Source organism: Pseudorasbora parva, chromosome 20 (assembly GCF_024679245.1).
Source record: "Pseudorasbora parva isolate DD20220531a chromosome 20, ASM2467924v1, whole genome shotgun sequence".
NCBI lineage: Eukaryota > Metazoa > Chordata > Actinopteri > Cypriniformes > Gobionidae > Pseudorasbora > Pseudorasbora parva.
Window position 1 is genome coordinate 33771541 of NC_090191.1, and position 23996 is coordinate 33795536.

Consider the following 23996-nt stretch of genomic DNA (forward strand, 5'->3'; position numbering starts at 1 on the left):
GAGGCTAGAAAGGAATTAAACAACAGTGACTGGCAAAAGTCATATATATATATATATAATGATAAAGACACAAATAAGAGTTAAGTTTGAGAGTATGCATAGGTATACCATGGGTAATAAGAATAAAAAAGGTTTGTGTGCAATACGAAATAGCGATGGGTCTGGTTGCAAAACTTACCCTTGTAAGAGAGCTTGAGTCTGGGCACATTCTCTTTGGTGTGCTGGGGTGCAACTCTTCCAGGTAAAGCCACCCCACACAACAGCAGAAAAATCCCAACTAGGTAATCCATGGTGCTGGAGCGCTGGCCTCCAGCCCAGGGGGGCTTGTAGCCCACAGTGCCCAGAGCAAAGTGCTTCCCTCTGGGATAGCCGAGATCTTCGGGGTCCCTCCTTACTTCAAAAGATCCAGCGCCTGGAGCTTCTCCCCAAGGAGGCAATCCGAAATCAGATCCCAAGAGAGACAGGAGACGGGGGTTCACATGGCTCCATGCGGGGGGCGTTTCACCGGTCGTGGGGGTAAAGGTGTACTCCTCTGGGATGCGTTCTCGGACACAGGTGGGGAGAATCGCAGAGTGGGATTCTGTGTTTGTGGGAGAGGTAGAGTTTCAGTAAGGGATCCGGCAGACCCTCTCCGCTCTGTCTTCGCGCGCACACACACTCACACACACTCTCACAGACTGCTTCTGCTTGTGTCCACGGCTCAGCCTGAATGAGAGGGAGAGAGAGAAGTACACCATCCACCGGAGCGCATGAGGGGAGGGAAGGAGAGGGAAGGAGGGAGGGGGAGCAGCTGAAGGGGGAGGAGGGGGTTGAACGAGGGAGCGGAGCTGAAAGGAGAGGTATGCGATAGACTCTTCTGCAAAGGTTTGCTTGCTCGGTCTGTGTCCTTCTTTTCTGCATTGCTTATACGCTGCACCTTCAATTCATTGTCTTCCCAGCTGCTCTCTCCTTTTTGGCTTTCTGGCAGACCTTCATATTTCATCAGATTCCTAGCCACTAAAATATTCCTGTCTGTACAGTATGTTTGCCTAGAAGTGTTCTGGAGAAAAAATAAAATATTAATAAAGTAAAATAATGCTAAATAAGTAAGATATTAGATATACCTAGATTTAAAATTTAAGATTTGGGTAATATAGTTTATACAAATATTAGTAAAATAACGATTAATAAAATCTGTCTATCTGTATATGTTTCTATGTATCTATTAGATTTCAGTACTAATATATTAATAGATTAAAATATATTATTAAAATAATTATCTATCTCTATCTATCTCTCTATCTATCTCTCTATCTCTCTATCTCTCTCTCTATCTATCTATCTATCTATCTATCTATCTATCTATCTATCTATCTATCTATCTATCTATCTCTCTCTCTCTCTCTCTCTCTCTCTCTCTCTCTCTCTCTCTCTCTCTCTCTCTCTCTCTCTCTCTCTCTCTCTCTCTCTCTCTCTCTCTCTCTCTCTCTCTCTCTCTCTCTGTATATTAATAAATAAATAAGTGCTCTGCTATTTTAAGGCGTTTCTCTTTTTGTCATTGTGAGAAATAAGTTCCTCTTTGGTGTCCATAAACCAACGTCAGCCTTTCTATAATATGAAGCAAGTAATTACAATGTATTGATAATCCTGAAAACAAATCAAAAGTGAAACATCGAGCCAGTCTACAGCTAGACTATCCTGCATTCTTAACACTCACTCACTCTCTGCTTGTTGTAACAAAGCCTCTGATAGACAGAGGTGTTAATGTGCGATTTTTCACCCCTGAGCGCTAAAGACAAAAGTGCCTCACAAACACCAGCTGAGTGTGTGAAGGTATTTAACAACCTTGCAAATGTGAAAAGAAGTGAAAAGAAAAAAAAGCACAGATCTCTCAATGCCTTTAGCATGTCCGTTTCCTGCTTTCCTGAGCGGGTCTGTGCCAGTATCTCATCACCTTTACTACCAAACTCTTTAGGTGTTTACACCACATATACTTGGGATGATGGACAGACCCTACAACCTCCACACCTCCTTATATCAGAAGGCACATCCACCTGCAGCCTGCTCTCCATCCACCCACAGCAGAGAACGTATCCCAGGTCGATCCGCTGGCCTGTCGAGGTTCCCCTCTGGTCGTCGCTCTCTCGTACAGCAGTTATGTAAAGGGGATTTGTCAGGGTGCTTTGACTAATGATGTCTTAATGAATTGCGACTCGCAGTGCACTAAAATGAGATAGCTCATTGACAACTAGTTTCCAGAAGCCTGTCAGTAGCAAAGTGGTAAATATAGCCTCAGAAACATGAGATTCACAGAGGAGCGGCCTCCTCGAAACACAGCGAATGGATCCTGTCAGTCAAAGACACTTTGATAAATACTGGATTTGTGTTAGGATATAAGCTTGTAAAGTGTTCCTGTAATCATTAGTGCAAATGCAATGGGTCTTTGACACCTGTTGGTGGGGAATGATTTGTGCAATCTACTGTATAAATAACAAATGTAAATAATTATGTATGTCACTTACAACTAGGACTGTAGGCAAATGTTCACATTGCTGGTGTAGATACATGCGAAAATCAATGATACATAAGTGTCTCCCCATAGCCACCCTTTCGTTCCTCTTAAGGAGTGACTGAAGGTGACATGAGCAAGGGTTTGTGACTACAAATGAGTTTGTCTAATTTTCCAATATAAAAATAAAATATCCATAAAACTCCTAGAAACAAGCTAAATTCCCTTGGGAAGGATCAACGGTTTCAACATTAAAATACTACAAAATAATGTTGTTTCCTTTTAATTAATTTAAAGATTCATTGATCAAAATTAAAAATGTAGATTGCAAGATAAATAAATAAACACTCCAAACACTAAATAAAAGTTTAAATATAAAAATTTGTTTATGATTTTTCAGTTACTTTCAGCAGTTTATTCTTTTTAAGTCACCGCTTCACCTTAACCTTGACTCTCTCATTGAACTAGCCTTTCCCTTCCTGTATTTTATTCTTTAGAGGTCATTGTCATGACTATCACGATAACTGCCGGCCACGTTCAAGGTTCCACTCTGCCAGAAGGAACTTCCTGTTTGAGAGGTCACACATCCTGTCTGAGTAAGAACAGCAGTGACGTCTCTCCGAACCATGTATAGCAAATCAGCAGATATTACTAAACCACACACATTCACTTACCCTCCTCAATGAGTTCTGGGTTAGGTGAGAGGGGAATGATTGGAGTGGAGGAGAGGAAGGATGGATGGAAAAAGAAAGAGAGGAGTGGTGTAATGTTTGCGTGGCATAAGACGTCAGTCTCCACTCTACCCACATCCTCCACTCGCAGTGATGACAGATCAGACGCCTTGGTCTGCTCAATCAACACATGGCCCAGTGAAAGAGAGAGAAGCAGAGAGAGAGAGAAAGAGCAGAAAAAAACACAAATCACATCTGCTCATGAACAACAAGCCTGTAGAATGGAATTCTGTGCAGCGAACAACACAAGTGAAATGATTCAGATGGATGGACAGAAGGATAGATGGAAAGACAGAGAAAGTGAGAGAGGGGGGGGGGGAACGGACATAGACAGACAGACAGACAGACAGACAGACAGACAGACAGACAGACAGACAGACAGACAGACAGACAGATAGATAGATAGATAGATAGATAGATAGATAGATAGATAGATAGATAGATAGATAGATAGATAGATAGATAGATAGATAGATAGATAGATAGATAGATAGATAGATAGATAGATAGATAGATTAGACAGAATGCAAAAAAAAAAACTTTTTATCATTTGTCAAAGCAACTTAGGTTATTAATGTAGTTCAGATAACATAACATTTTGAGTTTCTATGTATTAAACCAAAATTCTTTGTTGTATTAACTCATCAAATTATTTATTTCAATGAATGAAAAATTAAGGCATGCAGGTAACTTACTTTTTTAAGTTAAACCAACATTTTTTTTTACAGTAAAGTATGGACGTGCGGGCGGGCGGGCGGGCGGGCGGGCGGGCGGACGGACGGACAGACAGACAGACAGATAGATAGTTTAAGTTGTTATAATATTTTCTTGTATATTTTTGATGTTATTAGTATTATTATTTTAATGTTAATATATTCCTAGCTTTGGCAATGTTGCATTATTTACATTCAAAGCAATTCTGAATTTGAAAATTTGAGGATGGATGGATGATAGATAGATGGCAATGGCAGCTATAAAGTGAAAGTACTAAAGCAGATAAGGCCAAAAACAAGCCTCTCTTTCTCTCTCTTTCAAGAGAGTATGCAAGGAGCCCGTGGGCTTTAGCATACTCCAAAAAGAAAGGGAGTTGAGAAAGTAATCACTTTACCAGAGATTCCTGCTGGAACAGCAAAGCCCCCTGGAACATGTACTCTATTACCTGATGTAATGGAGGTGTTACACCAGCAGAGGAGACAGGAGGTGATGAGAGACAGCCAACACTGATAATGTGGGGAATGGTTAAATCAGATTTTTTAACATTCTTACAATAAATGCAAAAAATGCAATCTCTTATATACTTGGAATATATTAAAAACTTTTTCTACATGTTTCATTACAGCACTGTGAACTTCATGACAGAGCAAACAGATGCTGCACTGAATTTGTCAGTTTTCCTCAGAACTTGAGGGTGTGTTTGGCTCATTTAGTACCTCCTGTCCACTTCCATTTCGGAAAAGAGGAGTTTCCTCTGTTTCATCAGAGGTGCAAGGGTCAGAGGTCAACCTTTATTTCACAAAAGAGGTCACAATTCTTGCCACGCAGGCGACGGAAGTTTCATAATCCACCGTTCCACCCTTCACATGCCCCCACCTTGACAGCCTCCCCCTCATGAAAGCTTTTGATATTAAATCTTTTTGTTCGTAAACAGAATGTAAACAAACACTGATGAGTCGCATTATGATGTATGGGTGAAATGGCACCCTCATAAACACATCAAAGCAAGAGTGTTGTGTTGAGAAACCGGGCTGAATTTTTTTTTTATCAGTAATTTGTTCCTGTCTATCACAGTGGAGGAAGCATCCCGCAGCGTCTTCGCCACAGATGCATCCGTTCCAGTGGTGCATCAGCGGGGTCTTCGAATTTCAGAAGTGATTTACAGAGCAGAACAAGGAAGAAAGAAAAAAAAAACTTAAATCTGATTCATAAAGTCTGACAGTGTCTGGACTTGTCTTACAGGTGATGTAATGTGAGTGGCAGACAGCAGGATGAGGTGGAGATATATCGCTGTGTGGTTTGGCATGGGACAATCCAAAGTTAAAATGAGTGCAAATGGAAAGACTTTCAGCACCTGGATCTCATTCACTGTAGATTTTTTGATTTGTCAGTTAACCAAGTAAAATACTGGTGCTAAAAAAGCTACAATCAAGGACCGTGATTGTACCATGATGGTATCAGATGGTAATGCCAGGGTACTTTAGTTTATATACCATGATACTGAGCACTTTTGATCAATGCCACTGCTGCTGAATCTTTAGTTTAGTTATAGTGCAATCAGTGTAGTCTGATTCTTGAATGAATGATTCTTCTGAACCAGTTATTTTTAGTGAATCAAACTTATACAGTGCAAATGTAACAGAGTCCAGTTAGTAGTTACTGTGCGAGTAAACCTCACTCCTCTGATCTCAAGAGATGCTCTAGCGACTGACATTAGATGTTGCAGACTTTAGCCTTTTTGTTAGAGCGTCTGACTCATGCCGGCAGACCAGGGTTCGAGGCCCGCTCGGAGCGGGCGGTTCGAACAGGAGGGGTTACATTGGTGCCGTGACCCGGATGGGAGTGAGGCTTAGGAGGGTGAGTGTAGAGGTCAGCTATTATTTGCTGTGAGAGTAAACCTCACTCCTCTGATCTCAAGAGATGCTCTAGCGACTGACATTAGATGTTGCAGCCTTTAGCCTCTTTGTTGGAGCGTCTGACTCTCATGCCGGCAGACCCGGGTTCGAGTCCCGCTCGGAGCGGGCGGTTCGAACAGGAGGGGTTACATTGGCGCCGTGACCTGGATAGGAGTGAGGTTTAGGAGGGTGAGTGAGTGTAGAGGTCAGCTAGTAGTTGCTGTGTGAGTAAACCTCAGTCCTCTGATCTCAAGAGACGCTCTAGCGACTGACGTTAGATGTTGGAGCCTTTAGCCTCCTTGTTACAGCATCTGATTCTCATGCCGGCGGACCCGGGTTCGAGACCCGCTTGGAGCAGGTGGTTCAAAACAGGAGGGGTTACACAAATAGTGTAGTCTGATTTCCAAATTAATGACTCTTATCACCCAGTTCTTTATATTGAATCAAAAAAATACAGTCGAACCACTGTCTGATCCCCCAAAAAATTACTGTTATTGATTGGTCAAAAAGGTGTCGGAGAGTACATCAACATCTGATTTACTTACTAAGATTATTGGTACTTTTTTGTTAGTGGAAAAATTAATTGTAGCCCTATTACTTGTGTTAATAGACTCTGTACCTAAAAAGAATCACCATTAAACTCATACTGAAGTATTGAGGTCAGAACAAACAACACTAGTTCTAGGGTAGATATTGAATCAGCTTTCAATGGATGTGCAGGTCTCTGCTCCGGATCACAGGAGTTTATTGTCCGTTGGAGTGCTCCTAAAAAGCACTAGTGATGTGGAAAGGCCTAGTCAAGTTTGTGAGGAAGCTGAACTAATCCAAGAGGCAAAAGGCCTTTTTAAATCTCATGTATATGTAAATGTTGTGTGGCGTCAGTGAATGGCTCGGTCCGCAGAGCTTAACTCCAGATCGGCTGAGACAACAGAAAAGCGCTCATTATTCCATTTGTGTAACCCAATCAGAAGGCTTAAGCTGGCAGAAAATCCCCCCTGCAACCCCCAGTCAAGGTGAATTGGGGTTAAGAAGGACACAGAAAGAGCATTAGCTTCTTTGCATGGCTGCTGAAATTAAAATGTAACCAAATCAAACGGAGTTTCAGCAACAGGGGTCAATTACTGTATTGGGACCAGCTTGTTTGAAAATCGAAGATGACAAAAGTTTAAAAACCAACACAAATCATACAAACTACGGCTTTGAATCTAAGCATTCAGAAAGTTAGTGGCAGATGGAGATCTTTGGCACTGTCACATCTCATAATTTTTATTCAGTACTTAGCACCATGAACACAGCATTTGTTGTATTTAAATTTTATTACTTTGAGTTGATTTCCGAACTGAAAATACATTTTTGACACAAATATTGTTGAAACTGATACCATACCACATCCCAAAATGTTAAAGCTGGCCCTTTTGGGTACAGTATGTTTGTGTATCATTCGATTTAAAATAAAACAAAATCACATAAAATATAAAATTATTTTTGTGATACCAATCAAAGAATTTCAAATGAAATAAAATTAAATGTAAAATAATATTTAAATTAAATCACACAATTTCACAATAATTAAATAAATAAATAAATAAATAATTATAATAATTAAAATTAAATAAAAAAATGTATTAGGCTGCTGTGCTGATATGCATGTATATAAAAATACTATTAATTTTTTTAGAGAAAAAAACTTTTTAAATGAGGAAACAAAATGACTTGATTCATTTAAAGTCTTTGTCTTGGATATACCTGTTTTCAGGCACTGAGCTCTTCAGCTTGGGAAAACTGTCACAGTGACATGTAGTCCAGCCTGCATCTCCATTAAACATTTACATGCTTGTGAAACTAATAAAAACGAACCACAGGCACTCACGTTACAGCCTAGCTGAGGAGTCATATTTAATATGGAGCTGAAGTACTGCCAAAAAATATCAGCGTAAAAGAAAGAAAGAGAGAGAGAGAACAGCAACTGTAATCCTCTTTCGAATGAAACCTGATGATCTGCGGTAAAATCCATTTATATGGGGTGTTTCTGGTGTCGCGCTTAATTCGATTTGCTTTATTATGCACCATTTTTGTGTTACGCAAAAATATAATGAGTCAGTCTGTGTGTGACTTGGTAACCTTATGTGACTGTCTATGAACTTGAAACGCTTACATCACACATTAACACAACAGCGCCACTGGGGAAAAAAGCTTTTTTATGACAGAAGCAAGAGGGTGGATGATTGTACAAATAACCAGATGCTCTTCCACGTAGGTGCTTCTCTTGGACATTGAGTGTTTCCTGTGAAAGCACAGTAAATGTAATGTGGCATTGCAATGTCACAGTGTTTGCTGCTAGTGACGAAATGCAGCTGTGTGAGTATCTTCATTTAAACAGTGAGAAACATGTTTTTCACAACAATGACGCACAACACGACTTCAGGAGCCCACCTTTTCCAGCTAACAGGAAACATTCCCAGAAATTCCCTACCATTCTGGTAAGGTTTTCTGAAAGTTATGAACAAACATTCTTCCTTTAGTGTTAAAAGAACGTTCATTCAAAGTTATAAAACATTAGCAAAACGTTCTTGGAACATATTTTTTTAGCTGGGTTGTCTCTCATCTGATGTCAGTATTTATAAGTAACCATACAATAAATGTTGAAATGGGTTGTTTTGGACCTAATTGTCTTTCATCGTATGGATGAAAACATTTAGAAATTCTTCAAGTCATACAGGTTTGGAATGAAATGAGGGTGAGTAAATGATAACAGAATTTCTGTGCGAGTTTCTCCTTTAAAACGTTCTTCAGGATTGACAGTCTGTGATAGTTTTCACCTGTGTTGGAACAGACTAATGGACACATTTCCATGTTACCCAGAGGAAATCTTCATATGAAATGCGGGACACGCTTTTGGAATGACAGCATGCTTCTGTTAAATGCTGCTCGCAATTGGGCTACGTACACATTACTGAATAAGGCAAGTCAAGAGCTATTCAGGAAATAATGGAGGGCAAGACAAATTGTTCGGTTGCCATTTAGGATAATGAAGGGATATTTCTTCATGCAAATGAAATGCTGGCACGCGCTCGTCCACACTGCCACTGTCCTGCTTTCATTCCTCGCCCCCCAAAACAATCAACCTCTCAAAAAAACGAACCTTCACAACCTATTTGTACATCAAACACAAATGACAGGACTACAAGATACACTGCAGATCTTCCCAATAAAGTGACTTAAGCTAAACTTTCATTTAAAAATTCTGTGTGGCCAATTACTTCAAAGACAGGCTCTTTTTGATGAGACTGCCATAGATAGAACATGTATAGCAACAGAATATCTCATTTCAAATGACACTTACAAGATTTTAGGTAATATTAAGCTTTGGAAGCATGTGGAAAATACTTTTGTGTTCATGTCAGGGTTGGGCAAAATATTTAGTTAAAGAGCGGATGTGAATTCGAATTGAACTGGCTCCAAACGACGTTCTTTTAGGGTGGTCTCACTAGCACTTTTGGTGTGCACCCGGATTCGATTGACGTCAGAGTTTTTGTTTGGATGATGTGAATGCTGTCTTCAGAGCTCAGATGCGCACTCGCGAACCGTTCCCAAGTCCACATGAACAGGGAGGTTTGGAGTACGGTTCATGTGAACTCTGGTATGGTTCATTGGCTGATGTAGCTGCAATCGTACTAAATCAAGGAAGTGAACCGCTTTTGACGTATGATTTGATGTTTACTATACATTTACAGCAGATTATACTCAAGCTTTGAAAACAAAACCAATGGTTCAAAAAATATATATAAAAGTGAGGTAAGCAGCGAGCGTTACCAAGCAACGGGGTAAACAGCTGCGACTTATATGACGCAAACGCACCGCGGTTCGGACACAAATAATATGAACACAGTCCCGCGGGGGGCAGGGGGAGCGGGAGTAATCAAACTCATGAATGACAAGATTCTACTGAATTGCAATTCTGTTTCAAATTTAATTTAATACAGCTAAATAATGCAAATTAGTTATTTTTTTGAAAATTAAGGTCGAGTTTTACTAACAGCTTTCAAAACCCTCTTTTGGCATAAAAACAAAACTACTGTCAGGATTTACTAAACACAGTGAAAAATTTGCAGTGGAAAAGCATGGATAGGGTTATTTTTGCTGTTGACCTTATTGTATATGCAAGTTTCTAGCCTGACGTGGTCATACTCAATTCTAGTCAGAATATGAGTCTGAAACTGCTCCATTGGGCTGTGATTATGGGGTGTGTTTCAACCAAACCAGGAAAGACATCAATTGGATAGACCGACAACCAATCAGAGCAACGAAGCAAGTTTTTTTCCCAAAGGTTGAAGCGACTATTATGTGATATATAGACCCATGAGTGCGAATTTTAGCAGGCAACCCTGCCAAAATAACACATTTTACCCCGCAAATGCCATTTTCCCCTGGAGAACCCCCTGAGAAGCTATTGTTTAGGGCTAGTAGTTGGCGGGTTTTGTTGTAAAACCTTGGCAACCCAGTCTGCACGCGCGCTGGAATCAGGCTGGAATACATGATCTTTGCCGGTGTTGTAAAAAAAATAAAAGAATTTAATGATACACAGAGTACTTACCCAACATGATCATCATTTCTGAGAGAAATTGTGAAGGTGAATGCATATACAAACAAGCTCTCCGTTAAGGATTTAAACAAATATAATCCAAGCCCCTTTGATGACGTGGATGATTACGTTACTGTTTATCATCTGTCCATCATCGTCTAAACCCCGCCCTGATGATTTCATTGGTCCGAACAGTTTCTGTTCGTAGATAATTACTCCTCTATGGAGCAATGCCAGACCGAACTGCCCGACCTAAAAAATGTGTGGGCGGGGCTGAGTTCGGCTGGCATCCAGGCTAGCAAGTTTCCTCTTCAGAATTTATGGGAGAAGAGTATGAACCATGCATGGTGATTCTTGCAATTGTCAATTTACTATCTCCATTTCTATATACATTGCCAGTCCCCTTCCAGTGAAATCGCAATTTTGCGCCATCATGTTTCTACAGTAGCCCTAAATCGGACAAAATTCTCAATTCACAACCTCATCACTAGATGTCGCTAAAAAAACAAAAAAACACGGCACCTTTAAGTGGATTGTTCTCCCCAAAACCACAATTTACTCACTCTCTTGTTGTTCCAAACCTGTGAGTTTCATTGTTCTGTTGAACACAAAAGAATATATTTAAAAGAATGTTTGGTATGTAGACAGTTGATGGTAGCCACTGACTTCCAAAGTATTTTTCCCTACTGCTTCCTACTTCCTTGTTCTTTAATGTGCATTGCCAGAAAATCAGTAAATTGCCAATAAAAAGGCACTCTCAGTTCAGTCCTGATTGTTGCAAATCCCTTATTCACAAAATTTACCACAAGAAAACCATCCATGCAACAATCCATGTTGCTTAAATTATCAGTTTTTTCCCCTCATTTATTTTGACAAACATTCACTGAACTTTGATCACATTATGTGAACCATTTATATTACAATTTATAACCCAAATTGTAACACATTATCTTTTATTGTCAAATAATAAGCATGTTTAGGGCATTTCCCCACAGCAGAAGGGGTCAAGTGATTAGAATGAGGCAAGCATTGATTTACGCTGTGGGAATTCTTCAGTTAACTGAGATTCATAATTGAAATGAGATGTTTTCAGTCCTTGGTATGCATTTCATTGGGTCTGCAGGCTTGGTACATAAATAAGCCTTCTTTCAGCCCTCATTCCATTTTGACATGCCATCCATCAGAGACGTCTAGTGTGCATTCTGTGGTTGCTTTAGGGAAACACTAATAGGCTATTCAACTGTTGGCATTGACGTTCAAGACAATAACTTTTTGGCTCAAGGAATAAAGACTTGGCTGGGAGCTGACATCTCTTTGAGATATTAATATACATGCTGATATGACAAGTATACTACTGTCCTAATGATGGACAGTTAATCAAATAAAACCCACATTTAAAATAATCATAATCATGACCAAAAACTGACAATCTCATAAACGCCTCAGCGTAGGAAAAAGTTCTCAATATTACCATCAAGTATATGCTGTTTAACATATTTTGGAAATAGTTATCGGTTGGCCGAAGCTCTTCTGGATGTATCCGCAGTAGAAATTCCCTGGCAAAAGATCAGTCTCTTTCATTCCTTTCCAGACAATATCATCCTCTCGCTCCCATCAGCGAGACACTTCAGAAAACTGACATGCTCCACTTTGAAAACAACCCCTTGTCCTGCTGGTGGGAACAGAGTTAAAGGATCAGCTAATGACCGTGAATTATACCTCATCAGATCTACTACATACACACACATGCACAGATTGCACACTGCCTAGTCTCTTATATAAAGTCACTGATAACAGCTGTGTGTGAACAGTGTAGCTACTAGTAAGAAGGGGTGATTTATTGAATTTAAGCTACTAAAGTAGCAAAACTGCTAATAGAGTTGGTAAAATCAATGAATTGCCGACTCACAAACTGTCCATTATTTGAAAGAATAATTTCCAAACTCTGATTCAACAACTTGTTTAAGTCGTTACTCAGAACTACACACAAATGCTTCCGCAAAAAAGCTTCCAATTAATTCAAAATATATATATATATATATATATATATATATATATATATATATATATATATATATATATATATATATATATATATATATATTAGTGTGTGTGTGTGTGTGTGTGTGTGTGTGTGTGTGTGTGTGTGTGTGTGTGTGTGTGTGTGTGTATAATGCTCATTTTGTGTAAAAGAGTTAGGAAACCCCAACATGTTTCCCCAAAGAATGTATTTCATAACGTGATTAATTTTTTAAAAATTATTTCTTTTTAGATTTTTTAAATTTTTGTCACTCTTATCAGTTTTGTTTTTAATATGTCTTATTGTACGTCACATCTTATTCATCTATATGTTTTATTAAGTTTTAGTTGTTTTTTTTAATACTTACATACTAAATCCTTTTTTAATACTTTAAACTAAATGAAAACGAGAAATATTTACTTGGCAACTAGCATGCTTGTTTTATTAAAAGTAACTTTTTAAAATGGTTTTAACATTAGTTAATAATAACTATCTACCATAAAAAAGATGGTTCTGCTTGGTAAAATATGGCTTTTATGGGGTAGCAGTATTTTGATGTTGGATGTGACTCCTGTGTAGATTGTAAAGTTAGACATGGGGGCTGGCGGTGGGAAAGCCACATCAATAACCTTTTCAGTTAGCACTATGACTGGCAACGTTACTGTACCTGGAGGAACGCATACCTTATGTCTCCTGCCCACTTAGTCTAAATATCATACCACCCCCTTTCAAAGAGTGTGCTGCATTCATCAGCTCATCTCTGTCACTTACAATGCTGCATCCGGGCCAACTATTCATCCATTACCTGTCATTGTACTCGACATGGCAAAACACACCTCTTTTCACTCACAACACAACTAGCAGAGATCCAGGAGTGTCCTAGGGCAACGAAACCAAACAAGCATTCAGAGCGGCATCTGTCACTTTATAGCAGCTCTGTTTGTCTTTGTGAGTTTGCGCTCCCATCATGCTCTGTCTCTGATGTTTTTGTGTGATTATACGTTGGCCCAGTGGTGTTTTTGGCAAGATTAGCCCCTGACTCACTGTTGTTTTGGTATAGCTTTTGAATGAGCCCTGTTCTTCTATCAAAACCAGATCAGAGAGTCCCTGTTAGCATTGCTATAGACTCTTTAGAGTTATGGGAAGCTGTCATTTGGAAACTGTCATTTGACTCTCAGCTATATTCTAGAACTTGTAAAATCTTACGTAATTCCTTCATACTGACATTAAAGCACATGTATGAAGCCTCAGAGAATGAGGCAAAATTTTAGAGTATACTTTAACAGTTATTCACTGCGTGACACAACATTTTCCCTTCATACATCTTTCGTTACAAAAAAAGAAGAAAATCTGATGCGTCTCTCAAGTTATAACTTGAACAGTCAGATTTGGAAAAACGCAGACAGACCTTTACATTTGTTGGCTTGCAACTGTAATCCCTTAAATAGGGTTTAGGCACCCAAAGAAAACGTTTTTGTAAACGTTGCTTGTGCTGAAGACAAGTTTCACCTTTTTGGCTAATTCCTTTATAATTATCATGGCTTTGTGACATACATTCAAGATTTACCCTAAAACAACATTTGTCAGGAAAATATGTCATACAGTCAGCAGTGCAACGAGCAGACTTGCCCTTCATCTATACATTTCTGTCAGCGTGCGATCACAAATAATGCCAATCGACTCAAAAAATACATTTATAACTCATGCGATACTCTTCCAGAAAATACACACACACCTGCCGGTCTAATTCTCTATTTAAGGAGACCACCCTAAGTCAATATCTCTTCCTGACAACCTGACATACGCGAGATCAAGGGATATGACTCATTTGAACGAGAATATCTACTGTATCAACAAACTTGTGGTTACAGAGATTGAGTTGATGCATGTAGCAACACATCGCATTAATAACAATCAAGAGAGTTTTTCGCGTGCTTGATGAGTCACAGAAGCAAATAAACTTACACACGCAATAATCTGCGATATTCAGGCTCTGGCCACATGTTCGAATAAGTCAAGGGGGTCTTGGGAGGTGGCCCAAGTGGGTGAGAGATTAACTCAAGCTGTGCAGGCAAAACACTCCAGGGCCCTCCAGTAAAGACCAGCTCCAGGCCCCCCGAGCCGCCGGCTAATCCAGCCCCAGCTGCACCCAATCCGTCTGGGTTGCAGAGCTACATCGCTGCAGCCCAATGGCACTAAGCCTCCAATAAGAGGCTTGGACAAGTCTGACAACCTGTCAAGATGAGGACTTAATTAACCATCTAAAGTCTACCTGACTAATAGGCAAGAAAAAGATCCACTCAAGTAGTGCCACAAAAGAAGAAGGGGTCAATTCCTTCTCTTCTTGCTATTATTGTGAATGGCGGGCTAAATTGGACTCTGCTAAATTGTCTCAGACTTTTTTTTTTTTATGCAAACGGTCATTCTTATTATAGAGCACCAAACAAATTCTGTAACTTTGAAAACAAAGTGAATATGCTTGCAAAGTATTATACAAATAAACAGGACTCGAAATTAACTTTTTTATTTGGTATCACTGTTGCTCCCAACTTCAAAAAAGTAGGAGCGCCAGCAACATTTTTTTTGAAACACGCACCAAAAATAATGGAGATCACTCTCTCTCTCTCTCTCTCTCTCTCTCTCTCTCTCTCTCTCTCTCTCTCTCTCTCTCTCTCTCTCTCTCTCTCTCTCTCTCTCTCTCTCGCTCTCTCTCTCTCTCTCTCTCTCTCTCTCTCTCTCTCTCTCTCTCTCTCTCTCTCTCCTCTCTCTCTCTCTCTCACAGATTTAACATATATTAAATATGCAGATGGCATGGGGCGGTGTTAAATTTCCCGTTCAACTGAGCGGAGAGCATCCTGATAATTAAAAGCTTCAACAATCTAACCTGATCCTGAATTCTTCGCCACACACTTGTCATGGCATTTCTTGTGCTGGGTACTCTCCCCCTGTTTAATCATGCTCTCACGCCTCTTAGAAGAAAAGGTTCTATATAGAACCTTAAAAGGTTCTATCCGGGCTACGTAGTTGGAACCCCTAAAAGGTTCACTGCAAAAAATGCTTTTCTTACTTAGTATTTTTGTCATTCTTAACATTCTTAAAACAAGAAGTATTTACTAGACAAGCAAAAGTAATTGTCTTATTTTGGGAAAAAATAACTCAAAATTAAGAGAGTTTTTGCTAAGATAAGAAATGCATTTTTTTCTTTGATAAGAAAGGCATTTTTTTTGCAGTGTTCTATATAGAACCCTTTTTAAGTGCCAAAATGGTTCTTTCTTGTCATTATAGAACCCTTTTAGCATAAAAGGTTCTTTGGAGTATACTCCAAACTTTTAAGGGTTCCAAATACGTAGTGCCGATAGAACTGGCATTTGCAGTGTTACCTGCAACCTCTGTACCACAGGCTTTACAGTTTAACGCAGTGCATTGAGACATTTTTACCGCAGAGCCACTCAAAGCCTTTCAGCCACTCTCTCCAAAAACTATAACCCTTTTTTTCCGCTGGTGGATCCACATTCACCATGATCACCATCACCAACTCCAGGAGTTACATTATATGTAACTTTAACGGTTTACAGAAGAAATCTCTGTGTTCTTTTCATCTTTTCTCTTCAGCTCTTTCCATTTTGCGCTAATTAGCTCCCTGTCATGTGACGGATCTGCATTAAAGTTAAGAATGTAAAGTTGAAGTTTATGGAGAACGGTGGACTGGTCACTGTATCAGCTCACAGCAGGCACATACTGTGCAGTAATTAGCGAACGTTTTGTATAGAAATTCAAACAAGTTGCATCACAACAATTATATTTTGAGGCCGCTCAGATTACATTTCGGGGCATATACGACCATAATGGTCAAAAGTTGAAGCCTTGAAAAGGTACGTCAGACTTTCAGAAATATACTTTGGTCAAGGTAAGTTTTATTCATTATAACTAATTATAATTGACACAATAGCAAGAAAAAGAAATGGAAAAAGCAGCTATTGCTATCATATATTATAGTATATATGCATGCATTCACATACAACAACATGTGGTCTGTAAGAATTTTTTTGAATGTTTCCAAAAGAAGTCTCTTATGCTCACCCAGGCTGCATATATTAGATCAAAAACACAGAGAAACAATTTTACAATAAAAAAAAACAACAGTTTTCTATTTAATATACAGTATGTTAAAATGTAATTTTCAGCATCATTACTCCAGTCTTCAATATCACATGATCCTCCAGAAATTATTCTAACATGTTGGTTTGATGCTCAAGAAACATTAATTATCATCATCAATGTAGAAAACAGTTGTGCTGCCTAATATTTCTGAACAACGGAAACTGAAATTTTAAATGATTATATCACATTATATCACAATATCTAGTTAAACATGCTCTTAAACATTTTATAAAAAACAGACAGTTTTTCTCATTTGATACTGATACTTAAAAACCTTATATGATCCATCCTAATATATTATGTACTTTAATATTTTATTCCAAATAATATAGAAATGTATGATGGGGACTTGAAGATGTACTACAGAGTAGGAATGCCCCTTTTTACCAGTGTATCTCCTAATAGTGAAATAAAAGTCACAAGTTAGCAGGCACACTCTTATCTGCTATTTCCAAATTCGCACAAAGACTCTGCACTATCACCCCTCCCCCAACAGGAAGGACAAGAGACACTGTAGAGTTGAAGGGGACGACTGCGCATAACTTGTTTGTTTGCTCAAGGTAAGGCTGCGTCAAAACTCAGCCGGCGCTGAATAGTCAAGAAGTGCGGTGGTATCTCGCAAACTTGCCTGAGTTAAAACAGAGTCTCACTTGACCTTCCTCTCTCCCTCCTCTCCATCACCATTGAGTGTTTAAGCACACCATCTCCTTTCCGCCATAATGTGTTTAGAAATGTCACTCGCACCCCCTCCCTTTCAATCACTGTAATGTGTTTGACTGCGCTAACCCTCTTCCCTCTGGCCATAATGTGTGTAAAACTGTCATACACTCAGGCAACACTCTATCAAGGTAATGTGTTTGATTATTCTAGTCCCGGCCTATGTTACAAAACGTGCCCGAGTGTACCAACAGCCCTTTTCCTGACCGTGCCGGCATGCTAAAAGGGGACGGTCCGACAATATGAAGCAACAGAACCTGTTCGTGTTCAAATGAAACCGCGCTGGATGCAGTATTTGAAATCTGTGTACTGTGTAATCTGAGTCAGTGTAATGTATAATCTGTCTCTGTGACCTCCAGCTGAATGACTGTCTGAGAGCTTCCAGGTGTATCATCAGATTTTCCACTTCTCTGCTCCCTTAAATCTCATTCTTTCTTTCCTGGCACCTTCCACCATTTCAGCCTAAGCCACTTGATGCTTTCCCCCCATCAACTCTCACTTCTTTCCTTGCTAACCCACTTCAGGCTTTTTTTTCCCTTCGACTACAAAACGCATTACATTGCCTCTTGAACTTTTTGTTATTCTGTCCCTTTTGCCCACATTCTTCCTCCCCAAATCTTCTCATTTTCCGTCAACAAACTGTCTCTTTCCCGCTGACTCTCTCTCTGAGCGCTACTGTTCTGAGAGCCAGAGGTTGCAGAAGAAAAGCAGACTGCGCCGCGGCAGTAATAGCAGTGTTCCAGTGCGGTACAGCTAATGATGTGTAGCTGTTAACCTCCGAGGTGCGGACCCTGGCTGAGGAGAGATCACCCACGGAGAGGTAGCCCCAACTCTTCAAACGTCCCTAATTCACACCACATCTTAAAGCCTTTGTGTGAGCCTTAATACTGTATCCAACTTGTTAACATGCTTCTTTGAATCTCAAACTGTTATCCAAGGAATTACACACTTGGTGGCTTATTTCCTCAAAATCATTTTTTTGTGTGTGTGTGTGTGCACAGCAGCAAAGACTTAATGTGAAGTTTTCCAGAGATTCTGATGTTATCTCAGCTGAGACTTTCCCTGCTTTATGAAAGTTGGCTTTAAAGGGATAATTCACCCACAAATTAAATCTCATTATATACTTACCATGATGGCTTTACAAAAAAGATATAATAATACAAAAATAAGATAAATATATCTAAAATAAAACAAATAATAAAATAAATATTTAAAAAAAGTTATTTTCAGCATGCACCTCACACAATTCTATCTTCTGGTTTATTGATTTATTTTGTTTGTGCATTTATGGTGCATTTATGGCTTTTTTCCTTACACTGTAAAAAAAATTCAGGTCCCCAATTGAACATTTTCAAGTGACTGATCACATCTACATTTTTCAGTTGGCAGAATTGAATTTCTCTGAATTAAATTACATCAATTCACAGAATTTCAATTCGGCCCACTGAAAAATTTAGATGAGATCAGTCACTAGAAAATTTTCAATTGGAGACATTTTTTTTACAGTGATATAAACTTGACAACTTTTGGCCCCTTTCCATTTTTAATTGCATGAAAAGAGAGCAGTGTAAACATACCTTGCAACTTCTCCCTTCATGTTCCATGGAAGAAAGATTCATATGGTTTTGGGATCACCAGTGTTATTTTAGTTTTATTTATATACTTTGAAAGTATTTATTAATATTTTATAATAATTCGAATGTGCTTTTATTTTTACATTTAATTAGCATTAACACTGGGGGTCACATGAGGGTGAGTAAATGATATTGGAATTTTTATTTTTGGATGAACTAATCTTTTAAGTTCACAGTAATTCCGAGCAGCACGTCTAAATCCCTTAGCACCTATTTCCTTATTAGACAATAATGCTGGTCTGTTTAGCATCAAATTAAATCCTTAAGGAGTCAGTAGGGAGTAATTTAATCAATTAACCTTTTTCCATTGGAAATGACTTCAGGAATGTGGTCTGGCCAGAAGTCCAGTGCAACCCACCTTGGACACAAACTAAGAGCTGAAGCATGTGAGTGTGCTCTTGAGTGTGTGAGTGGATGAAAAACATAGAGAGTCTGACATTAATAAGTCCTAAATCAGGCTACGCTCACATAAACACTCTATTGTTCTTTGAAGTTTCTCTGTAGTCTTGCAGACGGCGAGTCATACATCACACTCAAACACACATGGGGGTCCTGGGGACCACGGCTCCAGCTCGTCCCTACACCCTCAACAACTCTCCAACCCTTCGACCTAATACAGCCTGGTGTCCCCCAAAAACCATCTTTCCCAGGGGCTCAAGCCCTAGGTTAACAACGGGTGGCTGTGTGAAAGGAGTCTACTGGACGATCAACTGGCCTTCCCATATATCACAGCGGATAAAGTTGATGACAAGTCACAAAAAAGATGGACACCAAGGTCATGTACTAAGAGAGTACCAAATGCCAAGACATACAGTTACGTCCAAAAAGTCAAAGTCCACTCAAGACAATGCTTCTAAGGTTTTTATTTTTTTATACATATACTGACTTAAAACATACACCTACATTATGATTAATTAATAAACATCATTACAATTTTTGGGTGTCACACCACAAGACATTTTACACCCAAACCTTGCCGCGTCATAAAGAGGTCAAATTATTATAAAATTATTATTTTTAATGAGGGATTTTTTTCCCCCTCATTAAAATATCAGGACAATTGTATCACATTTTGGATAAATTATGTTTTAATACATTAATTCACTTCTTTTGTGAAGAATATATTTTTAATTTAAGAAAAATAGAAAAAAAAATTGACAGTGGTGAGAAAACAGCAGTTAAGAAAGCATCTGATCATAGCGACTAGAATATGTTTGCACAAGCTCTGCAATTCGGCACTCCAGTCAAGTCACATCACATTTACTTTTATTGCATTTTATACAATATAAAAGAACAGCTTTACAGTATTAAACATGAAGAAACAGTGTCAGTATCGCTTTCAACTGGAATGACTATGAATGAGTATGTTTCATGAAAGTCTGACCTCAATGGACTGAACAGAAAAAATTCACATTTAACTAAATTAACGAGACGATTTCTATGTCAAAGGTGGCGGATCCTCGCCGCACACTTACCCAGTACAAAACCGCCACAGACCAGTGGTTATTCAAAGGTGTTTACCACATTTCTGGCAGTCAAATCTAAGCAGTCTAAGTGTGTAAGCTCCAGCATCCAATTATCCCCATTTGAGTAAGAGAAGAGCAGCCATACTGAAACTACATTCTCCCTCAAACCCTTTGGCGCTGTTTGAACAGGGGTCACCAGTTTAACACAAAGTCCCTTAATGGACGCGGGCAAGAGGACGAGGGTCAAAGTGTCATGTTTGCTGTGCCTGAGGCATATCACAACACACAGTGCCAATGACAGCCAAAGACAGAGGTAAAAGAGCCAACGTTTGGACAAGCCGAAGCTTATCTACATATAAGAGGGGCAGATTGTTATGGAGGAGGGGGAGGAGAGGAAGGGCACAAAACTAAAAGACAAGAAAGAATACAGGTATGTTTCTGAAACCGAACAAGAAAGAGAAGGGAGGATAAAGACAAACAGGAGCTGCATGCGGACAGGTTGCTGCTTATCAGGGCGTGCGATGGAGAAGATAATAGAGTGATGACAATCGTGACTGGTATCCAGTTCAATCAATCACAGCACGCTGTCAGTCACAGCACTGATGCTTTATTGACAGAGTCAGGCTGTCTGATGGCATTAACCCCCCATTCACAGCCAGCCTAACCTACAACACAAACTAATGTGTGTTGTTGACAACAGATGCCTTTGAACCGGATCAATAACGGCACGGGTTTGTCGAGGACGGACAGGGTCAGCGCTTAAATTCAAGGACCTGATGGGTGGGGTTTCTTATAGTTTTGATCTAAATAATATGAAGTATTTTACTGATATGACATCACAGCCCTATAACAACTCTTTTTTTGTGCTGACTGTGAAGAACTGCAAGTAGATTGTCCGTTTAATCTCACATGTATTTGACCTCTGCATGACTGAACTTTAATGCTTCACAGGTTCCATTAAAACCTAGGATCACACGTCGATAAGAACCAGTCGACATTGACCTAAACCCTGAAGCCTGTATTAGCCGACATGTCAATGTCATTGATGAGCCATTCGTTCCGGATCGAATTGATACGAGACAAAACTGCACGTGCAGCTCATTACCCATAATGCTGCAGTTGCCAACACTATATCTATCCAATTTCCCCAATAGCTTTTTTTCCTCCATTCTTTCAGCATTTAATTTGTCTTCTTCCTCAACGTCTGCAATTAATTCAGATTGAACCACTATAGTGTTAATATATCACACACACACACACACACACACACACACACACACACACACACACACACACACACACACACACACACACACACACACACACACACACACACACACACACACACACACACACACACACACACACACACACACACACACAGTATAGTATAGTATAGTATAGTATAGTATAGTATAGTATAGTATAGAAAATAAGAGGACACACACTAATCCTGTCAATTGCGACTGGTTAGGACAAACCCTGTCCTATATATGTATGCATGTATGTATGTATGGGAGTGTATATATATATATACACACACACACACACATACACACAAAGACGTTTGGAGGTTTTGTCTTATTTTATATACTTCTCTGCATCTAAACTGCTTTTTGCTCTCTATTTTGGTCATCATTTTCTCTCTCTTTCTCTCTCCACACTCCTCTGGCACAGTTACACACACATCGTTCTCTGGACCGGGCTCGCGGGAGAAGCTGAAAACAGACAGGACCAATTTTCTGCTAATTGGAGCTCAGGAAATTGCTCCTCATTTTAATTTACTGCCACACAGCCAGATAGACATGTGATCCGGCACCATCCTCCACTAGTTCTCACCGCAGGTGTGTGTGTGTGTGTGTCTGTGTGTGTGAGAGTGAGAGAGAGAAACAGACAGAGACCGAAAGATACACTATCCATTGCCCATACTCTTCCCGTCCACAGATGCAGAGGTCACACCTCTGGACATTAATTTGACTTAAATACAACATGAACTCCCTCCGAGGTCAGACGCATCGGGAGAAACACTCAAGCCCTTTGACTCCCACTGCAGGCTGACTTTAAAGCTGCCCCGGTAATTCAATTGATTTCATATTTTTCTTGAAAGCCCATGAGGGATGCGGTCAGTTGATTTACGATGACTGTCATAATATTTCAATAGCCGCAAGACATTTTTTGAGCCTTAAAACAGACGTGTGGTATTTAATCAGATCAGTGTTATTTTAGTATTATTTATACACTAATATAGTATTTAGTAATATTCTGAATTATAGTTTTCGTTAATTTTTTTATGTGCTTTTGTCATTTTTCATTGTTGATTATTTCTATATAGCTTGATATAGTTTGATAATTTTTGTTTTCTAATTTTATATTATTTTATTTTAAGCTGTATTTCAATTACCAAAAATTACTTTGAATAGCTTTAGTTTTAATAAACAATATGCTGTAACAACAACATAAAATCTATAGACGTATTTGATCATAATTCATAACAGCAGATTTTCAGATCTCCCATGTCAAAGGCCGTCAGGTGCCGACCTAAGCAAACGAGATAAAATCTTGATTATCACTGAAACAATAACCCTTAAGGAGATCAGATTATTAGCCATGACCCAGTCCCTCTTTAGGGAAATGTACATCCTGATTGGATCTCCCACATAATGGATAGGAAATGAATGACTTTAGTAGTATATCGCTTTAAAATATCACTTGTTTTTTGCTTTGTCTACCTCCTCTCCGCCCCACCAGCCCCCCGTAAAACGATTTCCTGTAACATTCTCCCGTCTGTGTTCGCTCTGTGTGTCTGGATCTCTCTCCCTGAATTCATTCTCTCTCTGGTTGTTTCTTCGTTGGCTCTTATTTGTTGTTTCAGAGCAGCAGGGTGAGATCCTGCTGCAGAGACGTCAAGAATGTTTATTTGGGATATGCGAGGCTCACCACATCTTTGACAGTTTATGTGCTTATGGAGACAATAACATTGCTTTTTGATGGATTCAGCGGTTCGGTACAGTTCCATTTTAATGGCAGTGAATGGAACTTTTGAATGAGCGCAAGCACTTTCTCCCCTGGACTGAATCCAAACCTTGGATGACAAGAATCCAACATATTGAGTTTATTTACTGTGGGACTGGAGTAAAAACAAGACCACGACTCCTAATGAGAGGGAAAATAACTCTGAGAATGCACATTTTGGCATCAAAAGTGCCGCATACTCACTCGCAAATGCTTTTGGCGAGTATATCTGCCCTTGACTGACATTTACTGTTGGTCACTCGTATCCGAGAAGCTTGCTTTGACCCCGGCCTGAGCTGATCAATACAGAAATACATGTTTTAACACAGAATTGCTTACTAATCAATAGTGCGACATTGCCAAACAGAGACGTCTATCAGAAGCGTATCACTCAATAAGACAAGAGCACAGTCGATGGATACTTTGCAAAAAGCTCATCCATCCCGCACTGACATGTTTTCCAGCAACTGACACTGTCATTTATCTGTGTGTGAAAGCACGGGTGGGATTGGACATCGAGTTGCACATATAGGCTGTTTTAATGAGACTGTGACCTTTTCTCCATGAAGCAGCGGG

General features: G+C 39.4%; 1 protein-coding gene across 2 annotated transcripts in view; it reads right to left on the reverse strand.

The window, feature by feature from the left end:
* Positions 1–23996, reverse strand: part of sema3aa (sema domain, immunoglobulin domain (Ig), short basic domain, secreted, (semaphorin) 3Aa) — an 89358-nt gene that overhangs the window by 39868 nt on the left and 25494 nt on the right. Inside the window, exon 1 of one of the 2 annotated variants that reach the window (XM_067427028.1) lies at positions 179–706. The exons of the other annotated variant lie outside the window; for it this stretch is intronic. Coding sequence (XP_067283129.1) covers positions 179–290 — 112 coding nt within the window. The 5' untranslated portion in view covers positions 291–706. Of the gene's footprint in view, positions 1–178; positions 707–23996 lie in introns of those variants that run through there. 2 annotated transcript variants of the gene reach the window in all.